We start from the raw sequence: 10,862 nt of genomic DNA, 5'->3' as shown, positions 1-10,862 counted from the left end.
TGGCTGCTTGTAGGACACAAAAGGACATCGCGGCCGCTTCCTACTCGGCTTCCTCCAGCTGACAGCGGGGGCGGGGCCGGCCGTGCGCATGCAAAACAGGGGGCGGGGCCCGGCGCCCTATGCTAATCAGACAAGTGAGGCGGGCAGCGCCTGCGTACCGGGAGGGGTCGGGGGCGGAACTGGCGGAGCCAGTAGGCGGGCCTTCACAGAGGTCTCGCCCCACCACCGAACCTCAGCTGCGCACATGCCTACGCGGCCGCCTAGAGGGCGGGTTAGAGATGCGGAGGAACTCCAGGGATTAGAGCCCGGTGGGGGTGGGCCTGGAGCGCCCTTTCGTAACGAAGGAGGCGGGGCGCGCTTTGCGCGGAAGGAGTGGGCGAGGTTGATCAGTGGCCGCAGCTGCCGTGAGAGACGAAATCCTTATGAAAATGAGAAGGCGGGACGAACGGAGAGGTTGGGCTATCTGCATATGCATGAGGGGTGGAACCTAGAACAGCGACGGGGGCGCTGCCCCTTTTTCTTTTTCCCCTTCCCCCAAGATAACGCCTGCTGGGCACTTGAACCGCAGACTCAATATCCCCACAAAGCTGCGGAACCCAGGGTGGGAGAAGCTGACCTTAAACATGCAAGTATCCCTGGACTACGAGTCCCTGGAAGGCAGGGCCGTTAAGACCCGGACAGAGAAAACTCAAGGTCACTGCGGTGACCGAATGAAGGTCACAGGGAAGGGCGGGGCCACGTGCGTCCGCCTCACGCGGGAAGCCACGCACTGACTCACAAAGCACGTATAGACTCTTTTAATTTCTCTAGGGCTAAAATTCCACGCGGATGGGGTTGGGTCTGGGGACAGGACAGGGCAAGGGTTAGAGTCAGGCGGCTGCGGGAGTCGGGAGTTCACTGAAAAGTGCAGTACAGCCTCTTATTCCTGCGCCTCCTGAGCCCCTCGACGTATCGCTGCAGCTCTTTAGTCATGAAATGGTCCCTGCCGATCACGGACCGGTAACCTTGGAGGAGGGCAGAACTGGCTCAGTTCTACGAGCTCCAGCAAGGCCCCCCCCACTAGCAGGCGCCTCATGTGTGATTCGAGGAACTGGGAACTTTGGATCTCCCCGGTACTGAGTATTAAAGCTGGAGAATTAGCTGCAGGCCAGAACCAGAACCAGAAAGATGGGAGCCTGCAGCTTGGTGGACACCTGGACCGCCTACTGTAATTAAACGTCTTGACCCTTCTTCCAGCTGCGCATTCATATCATAAACAGGAGAAGTTTACCCAAATAATCCACTGAGTCCTCACAGCTCTCCCACCTGGCAGGGAGCCAGAGTCATAGAAAAGCTGTCATTCTCTTGGCCAGATAGAGAAATTGCCTTGGAAAACCGGACTGCTAAAAAGAGGGCTCCATTAAATGGAGCTCCACTAAATGGTCACCCCATGCCCTCTCCTTGGGTATTCTTGTATCTGGTTTCTCAGCTTTTAACTTTTGAAGGGCCCTTCGAGTATTTCTGAGTACTAAGAGGATCTGCCAGTACATACACATCCTGGAACCCCACTCCCACAGACCTAAACCCTGTAAAATCCACCAGGATCTTTGTGTGTGTGTGTGTGTGTGTGTGTGTGTGTCTGGAAGTCCTCAGGGGAGGGGAGCTCACTCTTGAGGGCTTTGGTGAGGATTTCCAGAGCTTCATTCTCCATGAGTTCCATCAGGGGCAGCGGAAGCTGGAAAAGCAGTGATAGGCTCAGGCATTCTGAGGACCCCAGTTCTGCCCACAGCTGAAATGCCCCCCATCCCTGCAGCCCCAAGACCCCTGACCAACCTGCCAGCCACCCCCACCCTTTCACTGCTGCAGCCCTCATCTTATCCATCCTCCACCCCATAACACCCTCTACCCCTTTCCCTGGGCCCCTCCAACCCTGTTCTGTTGCTCTGCCCAGTAGGCTCGATGGGGCATGTACTTCGAGATACTGATCGCTGATACTGAGGAAGAGCTTTCTGGGGAAAAAAAAAAAAAAGAGGGTCAATTATCCACAGACTCCTGGGTTTCCCTGGAGCAGAGATGTATGGGTAGGCATGTGGTGAGAGGAAGTGGGGTTCAAAGACCAGCTCCATGGGCTACATTAATTGGAGATAGTATGGGACAATGGTTATATCCTAGGCTTTAAGAATCCCACCCACATGGGTTTCATTCTTACTGCCCCATTCTGTGAGACTTAAAGCCAGTGACTAAACTTTCTGGGCTTCATTTTCTTTATTTGTAAAATGGTGTCATAAGAGTAGACTGCAGGAGTGAGGGTTATGGCTCAGTGGTTGAGTGCTTGCCTAGCATGTGTGAGGCATTGGGTTCCAGTCTCAGCATCACATGTAAATAAATAAAATAAAGGTCCACAACTAAAAAAAAAAAAAAAAAGAAGAAGAAGAAGATGAAAAAGAAAAGAGTGGTTTTTAGCCCAACATGGTGGCCCTCACTTGTAACACCAGTGACTCAGGAGGCTGAGGCAGAAGGATGGCAAGTTTGAGGCCAGCCTTGGCAATTTAGTGAGACCCTGTCTCAAAATAAAAAATAAAAAGGACTGGGGGTGTAGCTCAGTTTCTAGAGCACCCTGGGTTCAATCCCCAATACTGAAATAAATATGAAAAGCAAGCCTCTATGGAGATCATGAATTTTAAAGGTGACAATACAAGCAAAGTCCTGTGTTTGGCACAGAGCCAGGACTCAGTATGTATTAATTCTTATGTTATATTCTTGGTTCTAATTCCATGATTAAAGTAGAAAGGGTAAAGTGAAGAGGTGAGAGGCAAATCCCAAATAGTGTCTGGCATGTGCTAGATGCTTAAAATTGTAACCAATGCCCAGACAGAGTGATGCACACCTGTAATTCCAGTTATGGGAAGGCTGAGGCTCAAGGTTAGTAAGTTCGAGGCCAAACTGGGCAACTTAGGGAGATCCTGTCTCAAAATAAAAAGGGCTAAGGATGTAGTTCGGTGGTAGAGCGCTATAGTTCAATTCCTAGTGCCTTGGGGCAGGGGTGAGGGTTGGGGGTTGGAGGGGAGGTAGTGATGTAGTTTGGTGGCAGAGTGCTTGCCCAGAATGCTTGAAAGTCTTGGGTTGGATCCTCAGTACCAAAAAAAATTTAAAAAAAGATGGTACAAGTCTGACTTGGAACTTTTTGGTGCAGTCTCTAGAGCTGGGTTTGGTAAGATGCCTTCCCGGTAGGGGGCGCTCCAGGAATGTTTGGTTGATTTAAAGTCGTCCTGGCGCCCCTCCCAGGCAATCCTGGAAAGTTGGATCCCCTCAGCTTACCCCCACCCCCATTTTATAGCAAGGGAAATTGGGGCCTTGGCCAGTTCCTGCCCTGGGGGCACCCACAACCTGGCGAGGCCACACTGACCTAACTCGGAATTGGTATTCTCATCCACGTGGTTTTGCTGGGAGCTGCTGGAGCTCAATTCCAAATTCTCTGTCTTGAAGCTGACCTTGTCCCTCAGAGAAAGGGACTCTCCATCGTCCTTCCAGCGGCCCTTCAAAGTGGCCCGCCGGCGAGTTTTGTCGCCTGGGACTGTGACCTCCTCGTAGTATTTGTTGCAGACCTGGGACAGCGGCACGTTCATTTGTGTCTCGGACAGCGAGGCCATGGTCCACATATTCCGAATGTCGGGGTGAGGGCTCAGCTTATCGGAGCCGCGGCGTTGTGAAGACTTGGACGACGCCTGTGGGCCACACACAACGAGGGAAGCCAAGGGTCGCGGGGAGGGAGGGCAGGCTGGGGCGGGGACATTGAGTGGACCCGGTTGGGACTCTGTGGGATGTGGGGATGGGTGGGAGCAGCTCAGAGCCTGGGCTGAGAGTGACACCAGGGGCCTGGATGGGACCTAGGGTGAACTTGGGGGGCTGACGGGTAAGGGTCCGGGAAGAGTTCTTACTTTTAAAGGCCTTTCCTCCATGGTTCAGCCCTAACGGACACTGTCGCCACAGGCCTCAGGGCGGGGAGGAGGGGGTCACGCTCCAGGAGGGGGGAGGGGCAGCGTGTCCTTCCGGAATAGCGGGTCTCGTGCCTGCCGGAGACTTCAGACCACAGCCCTCCACACCAGATGCCCCACCGCTCTCCCATCCCTCCCCACCCATCCCTCTTCCAGGTGCTGAGGTGGGAGACTCCAGCTGGTTTCGGTGGGTTCCCACGCCGGACCCTACCCGGTCTCCTCCAGGAAGGACTGGAGCCGAAGTGCAACCCAATTTGTCCGAAGTGATGGCCCGGGGCCCTCAGCCCGGGGCCACGGGAGGGCAGATGTGCCCCACCACGGGGGCCCGAGGAAAGCACTGCCACACCCACCCGCATGCCCGAGCGCACGCCCGCGGCGGTGCAGACTGATGTTTATTGATGCAGGCTTTGAGGCACAGTCGTGAGGTGTTGTGAGGGACAGGCCCGGCCAGAGCAGCGAGGCAGAAAGGCTTGGGGGTCTGGAAATGGGTGGAGGTGAGGAAGGGGCCAGGGCGAGAGGTCGCTGACGGGCAACCGGTAGCCTCCTCCCAGGCTTCAGTCCCATTGAAAGAGGGCTCTTTGGTCAAACAAGCCAAGCATGCCGGGGACACAGCAGAACGAAGTCCTTTGAGAGGCCGGGGATCCTGCCCCTATACTGGCACGGCTTTGTCTCGGGGACGTCCGGGCCCCCGGGGTCGCGCTGGCTTCCTGGGCGGGTTGGGGCGGCGACGACCCCGTGGCGCTCGAGGAAGCGCGCAGCCGCGCTCGCTCTGCGTGTCCGAGGACTCGTCGATGAAGGCCAGATTCTCGCTGGGGTAGTCCAGGGCGGAGGCTGTCGGCGTGGAAGGCGTTTGGACCTTCTCCGGGGGTGAAGGGGATTGAGGTTTGAGGACTGGCTGCGCTGGACAGGGCGGTGGGGGCAGGAGTGGCGGCTCCTTCTCTTGCGGTGGTGCAGTGGGCCCCGCTCGCTGGGTCACCCGCGCGGTCACTGTGCCAGTCCAGCTGGCAGCCTGCGCCGTGAGGCCACCCATCTGCTCGGGGAGGAAAAGTAATCCTCGACCAGGGGTCCTTGACCTGCTCTACAACCCCAGGAGCCTGTCCCTTCTCCAACCAGCCATCAGGATGCCTTTAGCCCGGTCCTCCGGACTCAGCAGGTGGAGGATCGGGCTCCTCGCCTAGGCTTCATGCTCTCCCCTCTTGCACAGCCCCAAATCACCTTTTAGAAAACCCCATGTTTATTTCAGAATCCCCTCCAGTACTGGGAGAGCTTTGCACCACTGTCCTGCTGGTTGCTCTCAGTAGGGTTGCAAAACACAGGTTAAATGTGTGTGTGTGTGTGTGTGTGTGTGTGTGTGTTCAGTTGTAGATGGACACAATACCTTTATTTATTTATCTTTATGTGGTGCTGAGGATCGAATCCAGTGCCTCACAGAAGCTAGGCAAGTACTCTACCCCTGAGTCACAACCCCAGCCCCTTAAATGTATATTTTAGATAAATAGCAAATAAATTTTTAGAATAGTATATCTCTTGCAATTTTTTAGACATATAGTAAAATTTTGTTATTGAACAAATGCCAAGTCCTTACATGTGCTAGGGAAATGGCTCTACCACTGAGGTACTCCCCAGCCTTTCTTATTTCATTTTGAGACAAGGTCTTAGCTAAATCGTCCAGGCTAGTTTCCAACTTGCCGTCCTCCTGCCTCAGCCTCTTCAATAGCCTCCTTAAAACCCATGACTTTCTCCATGTTTATTTGCAGAAATCTGCCAACCCTTTCCATGAGGGCAGAGAGCCAGTAAACTCAAATCTGAGTTTACCGCTCTGCTTCCAGCAGGACACATATGGGGTCTCAGTCTGTGCCTGAAAGCCCTAGTGTGAAGAAACCACACTCTAGAAGGGAGAGAGACTGGCCAACGAGCTACTGGAGTGCAATGCACACTAGTGCTACACCAACTCAAGAGCTCGTACCTCTGCCCGAGTGCGGCGGGACACCACTCGCAACCAGTTTCCGATGGTGGTGAGCACCGAGGCAAAGTAGGCCAGGCCGAGCAAGATCCAGAACCACACCAGCGGCTGGTAGGCTGGAGAGTCCTGTCTGGGGTCGGCGCCTGGAATAGCCCCAGGGAAGAAGGAAAGAAGTTGATTTGAGGGCAAGCCTGTGAGCCCAGGTTCACTGCTGGGCTTCACTGCCTCTGTTCGAAGCTCCTTGAGAGAGCACGCCCTCCCAGGAGAAAGGGGATCTGCTAGAGTGTGTGACTGTGTGCAGGAAGATCAGCGTGTACAAGCTGAAGGCATGCAAGGTAATAGCATGCAAGCAGGGCTGATCTCATGCAAGAACATGATGTGGGCGAGGTGCACTATTTGTATGTATGAGGATGCATGGGACCCACACATGCAGGGATGTCAATGTGCATGTTAATGTGTCGCATGAGTGGAAGACTGTGATGGTGCATTCCTGATGGATTTAGGAGTAGAAGCAAACGTGCCTCCTGGAATTCAGAGAGGGGAGAGTGCAGAGCTCTTTGACAAGAAGAAAGCGGATAGGGAAAGGCAGCCTCACCGGCCACATAATCACCGAAGCCCACGGTGGTGAGCGTCACTATGACAAAGTAGATGGCCTCCAGCTTGCTCCAGTCCTCCATATAGCAGAACACGAATGTGGGCGTGAGGACAAAGAGCAGGCAGCCGATCAGCAGGAAGAGCATCGCAGAGAGCACTCGCACCAGCTCTGGTGGCACATGCCACTTCTGCAGGGAGGGGTGTAGGCAGGACCACAGAGACACCAACAACCTCTACGCCCATCCCCCCGCCCCAGCCCCAGGAGCTTGTGCCATCTGAGGGTGTGTGCTCCCGGGCAGGTACCTAAGGAAGGCAATCCCAGCTCAGCATGAGGGTAGGAAGGATGTGGAGTAGCTCACCAGGAAGATTGCTTCGATGTGACCGATGCCGTGGCGCAAGGAGGAGCCCAGTCGATCCCCGACCCCTGCCAGCAAGATCCCAAACAACGGGATCCCCACCAGCGCATAGAAGATGCAGAAGAGGCGCCCAGCATCTGTGCGCAGGGCTGCATTGCCGTAGCCTGGGCAGAGAGGCGGTGCAAGGAGTCTAGGTGCTGCCACGGGACCCTCTGCCTCTCCCTGCATCTTCCCCCATAAGGAAATTCCTTGCCCCTGCCCCCCTCCACATGCTGCATCTCCTCCCCCACCGATGGTGGTGATGATGGTCCCCGAGAAAAAGAAGGCGCTGCCCAGGTTCCATGCTGAGTGGCTGCTGTTACTGGTCGAGTTGGTGTCTGGGTCTGCACCCCCTCCCAGGGCATTAGCCACATCCTGCAGGACAAGGCACAGAAGGAGGAACCTCAGTCCTTCCTTCCTATCTGGGCCGATTCCCTGCACCACCAGCCTTTAGGGTGTTATCCCCCACCACACCTCTCCCCTTCCCTCTCATCTCCTTGAATATGGTCCCTTACAGCCAAGGATGCAAATTGGGTAGCTAATCTACCTGCAGGCAAGTCTGTGGGACCTCCACAATGTTTCAGGAACATTCAAGTCACCAGACCCCTAGTTTCACACAATAGATTGCTAATTTTATAGTCAGGAATAGAAACCTCAGGACCAGACTCCCTGGGTTCAAATCTTGGTGCTGTGCAACCTTGGGCAAGTTGACCCTCTGTGCCTCCATTTCTGCATCTATCAACTGGTGATGATTGCAGTACCAACCTTACAGATTTGTCCCCAAGAGTTAAAGCACTTAGAACAGAGTAAGCCTGGTGTATTTGTTGGATAACTTCCCATGTGGCAATCTCATCCTGTGATTTCCAGATTTCCACAGACCCCACCACTCCCACTGCCCCCATGGAGACTCAGTTTGAGTCCCTTGCCTTAGATAATTAAAGAAAGTTAGGGACTTTCCCTCCAAAAATGTTCTTATACTGGCAAATTTTGCTTCCGATATTAGGATGTTCACACATGCACACCACACAGAAGTTATATACTAGGTGCTCAATAAATATTAGAGAATGAATGAAGTGTCCATTTGTCTGCCCCTCTTGCTAGCCTGCAGATTCGCTGGATAGGGTCTGTGTTCTGAGAGTGCTTGCCCTAGATGATGGGAGGTCAGAGCATAAGGAGGTAGCTGTGTAGAGGGACCTTCCCCAGAGGAGCACAAGGGCAGTGTCTGGCATATGCCATCTCTTTTCTCCCTGACTACAGTTCTCATTAGCAAGACCCCTTCCAAATTCATCTTACTAAAGTAACAGCTTCTGTTAGAATAAAGCCTAGACTCTCCAGATCAGCACACAAACCCCTTTCCAAGCTGGTCCCAATCACCTCTTTCCCCAGTCTTCTCTCCTGGGACTCTGATTTGTCACCCCACGTTACAGCAGCCTTCCCCCCAGATTATCTAAGATGATTCCATTTCCTTTAATGATGATTTTAAAATAAAAGCAAGAGGTGAAATACTAATTAAAAGTGATTTAACTTTTATTTTGCAACACTTTTCCAATAAATTCACCACTTAGGGGGAAAAAGTCCTTCGTCATCCTGTGTTCTAATTTCTACTTCAAATGACTAGGCATCTGCTAACTTCAGGTTCTGCAAAACACTCCAGAGCTTTCCAGCTTCCACGCCCTTACCCATGCTGTTCAACTGGGAGTGATTTGTCCGCAGTCCCTAAACTCTATCCCTCTCACCTGGCTCTGTTCATGTGCCAGCTATCCCCAAGGCCCCTGAATCTCTCTTCTCACCCCCTTGCACCCAGCCCAGATGAGTGCTTAAAAAAGGAGAGGAAACTCCATTTCCATGCACTGTACAGTGACAGGTCTGTCCTTGGACCTCTCTCCTCACCTAGATGTGGCCTTTTCCAAGGCAGAGTCTGCATATGCTCCACCCCCAGATCCACTCTCCTGCCCAACACAACCCATACTAGCACCCAGTAGGTGTCCAATTGCTGCACAACTGACTAATTCAGAGAGTTAACTCTTATGGTGGAAAAGAAGTAAAGCAGTTGCCACCACCCTCCCTTCTAGGTCCTGCCCCTCCTTTTCTTCTTTCTTATCCAGGAAAAAAGCAGTTCCATTGTGCAAATAAAATAGGTCAGATTCCCTCCCTCCCTCTGCCCTGTGGTCTGGCCAGACACACTCTCTGCGCCCAGGCCTCTCAGCCTTGTCCTGCTTTCTGGAAGTGTCAAAGGCATGTCAGGCCACCTGGGTCCTGGCTGGCCCCTCCCCCCCCCCCATCTCTACCCGGTTCCTGCCACCTTGGGAATGTGCTGGAATGCTGAGGCTCCCCAACAGAAGCCCCTCCCTCAACAAAGAACAGGCAGGGAACAGGGGTGCTCATCAGTAAAGTAATAATTATTAATTTATTAAAGTTAAATCATAGATTGTCATATGACAGTGACTCAGAAATCAGAGAAAGGAGCGGAGCTCATCAACTGAACCCAGAAAGCTGAAGCTCAGAGCTTTCCTTAATGATGGAGGTTGACCAAAAGTGCCTCAGGGAAGCTGAGCTCTGGTCCCACCCACTTGTCTGCTGTGGTAAGCCTGTGTCTTGGGGGAAGGGGTCCCTAACCCCTCTCCCCAGTGCCAGAACAGGAATACTCCAGAATCATCTGTGTATGCTTCTATGCACACTTGGGGGATGGAGAGAAGTGTTCACAGTGTTCTTGGGCTTCTCTAAGGCATCTGTGACTCCAAAAATGTATAGAAGCCAGTGGAGGAGGGTTGCCAGCTTTAGGAAGTAAAAATATTACATGGGACATACTTATATTAAAATGGCATTGGTTGTTTAGCTGAAATTCACGGGGAACTGGGCCTGTTGGATTTTAACTGGCAACCTGAATGGGATTAATTGACCAGAGCAAAAGTAACATCCCATGTGCTCCAGCCATTTATTCATTCATTTTTCCTTCATTCAATTACCCACGAACACTCAAGAAGACATTCCAGGAGCACAGCAAGGTGCCAAGCACCGCCAGCAAAACAAAGGACCCGGTGGCCGCCATATTGAAAACCGAGATCTGGATCCCAGTCTCTGCCAAGCACCCCCCACCCCAGCTGTACCCAGTCTTTAGGGGTACGCATCTGGAAGCAGCACCCCAGCACAGGGACCTAGTGGGGGTCTGTTGAAGGGGCCCTGGCCCCCCACGCACCTTGATGAAGTCCCCCAGCTCGTGCTCATTCACACATGGATGGGCCCTCAGGAACTTCTCTCGGACCTCCCCCAGGTCCCTCTGGGCCTGCTGCTCGTGCGGCTGCTCCAGAGCCCGGAACACCAGGGCACCCGACACCAAGTAGAGCAGGACCAATGCCAGCAGTGCCAGTAGTGTGGTGCTGCGCATGGCACGTCCAGGGGCAGTGCCAGCTCCGCCGCCTGCCTGGGGAGGTGGGGCAGAGGGCTCCTGGGGAGCGGCGGTCACTGCGGGCAGAACCAGGGATGCCAGGGTCAATAAACTGGCCTGATAACCCACACCCTCCTTCTTGATCCTCTACATACCCAAGGTCCTCAAAACCTCCAGCCTTTCTATACATGGCTGTACCCCTCACATCCGTCTAGTAGGAAGGAACACCCAGCCCTCCCACCTCCACCCTCCCTCTTACCTCCACTGCCTGGCCCTCAGCCCCTGTCCAGGGGCTCCAGGGTGTGAGAAAAGGAGGGCATCAGGAAGGGAGAAGGTAGGAGAGACAGCCTGCCTCGGGAGAGGCTGGGTGATGAGGAATGCCGAGGGCCTGGGGTGGGGGCGTAGGGAAACTGGCTTTCCCAGGAAGGCAGAGGGGGACGAAGAGAAAGTGGGAGGCGAGGCTGGGTGCGCAGGGCGGGGACGTGGATGGTCCAAGCACGGCTCGCCCGCTGTGGCTGCGGCAGCATCTTCGCGGCGCCTCCTTCTCTTCC

The 10,862-nt window shown here is 53.9% G+C and overlaps 3 protein-coding genes across 4 annotated transcripts in view; all 3 read right to left on the bottom strand.

The window, feature by feature from the left end:
* Esrra (estrogen related receptor alpha) overlaps nucleotides 1–10,862 on the bottom strand; it is a 26,729-nt gene that overhangs the window by 8,418 nt on the left and 7,449 nt on the right. The gene's annotated exons all lie outside the window — the stretch shown is intronic.
* Nucleotides 805–4,175, bottom strand: Catsperz (catsper channel auxiliary subunit zeta). The gene is made up of 5 exons (XM_015507030.2): nucleotides 3,918–4,175; nucleotides 3,386–3,704; nucleotides 1,909–1,988; nucleotides 1,648–1,714; nucleotides 805–1,004 (listed from the first exon to the last, which is right to left on the bottom strand). The coding sequence occupies exons 1-5, from the start codon at nucleotides 3,936–3,938 to the stop codon at nucleotides 895–897; spliced, it is 597 nt and encodes a 198-aa protein (XP_015362516.1). The 5' UTR covers nucleotides 3,939–4,175; the 3' UTR covers nucleotides 805–894.
* Nucleotides 4,354–10,862, bottom strand: part of Kcnk4 (potassium two pore domain channel subfamily K member 4) — an 8,080-nt gene continuing 1,571 nt past the window's right edge. The window contains exons 1-7 of one of the 2 annotated variants that reach the window (XM_048789071.1): nucleotides 10,571–10,856; nucleotides 10,123–10,388; nucleotides 7,178–7,301; nucleotides 6,891–7,051; nucleotides 6,533–6,719; nucleotides 5,941–6,080; nucleotides 4,354–5,004 (exon numbers count right to left, since the gene is read on the bottom strand). In XM_048789071.1, the coding sequence (XP_048645028.1) occupies nucleotides 4,624–5,004; nucleotides 5,941–6,080; nucleotides 6,533–6,719; nucleotides 6,891–7,051; nucleotides 7,178–7,301; nucleotides 10,123–10,311 (1,182 nt within the window). In that variant the 5' untranslated portion in view covers nucleotides 10,312–10,388; nucleotides 10,571–10,856 and the 3' untranslated portion in view covers nucleotides 4,354–4,623. Of the gene's footprint in view, nucleotides 5,005–5,940; nucleotides 6,081–6,532; nucleotides 6,720–6,890; nucleotides 7,052–7,177; nucleotides 7,302–10,122; nucleotides 10,389–10,570; nucleotides 10,857–10,862 lie in introns of those variants that run through there. The other variant, XM_048789072.1, reaches the window with a different exon arrangement.

The sequence above is a fragment of the Marmota marmota genome, unplaced genomic scaffold (genome assembly GCF_001458135.2).
Source record: "Marmota marmota marmota unplaced genomic scaffold, marMar, whole genome shotgun sequence".
Lineage (NCBI taxonomy): Eukaryota > Metazoa > Chordata > Mammalia > Rodentia > Sciuridae > Marmota > Marmota marmota.
This window is presented reverse-complemented; position numbering and strand designations above follow the sequence as displayed.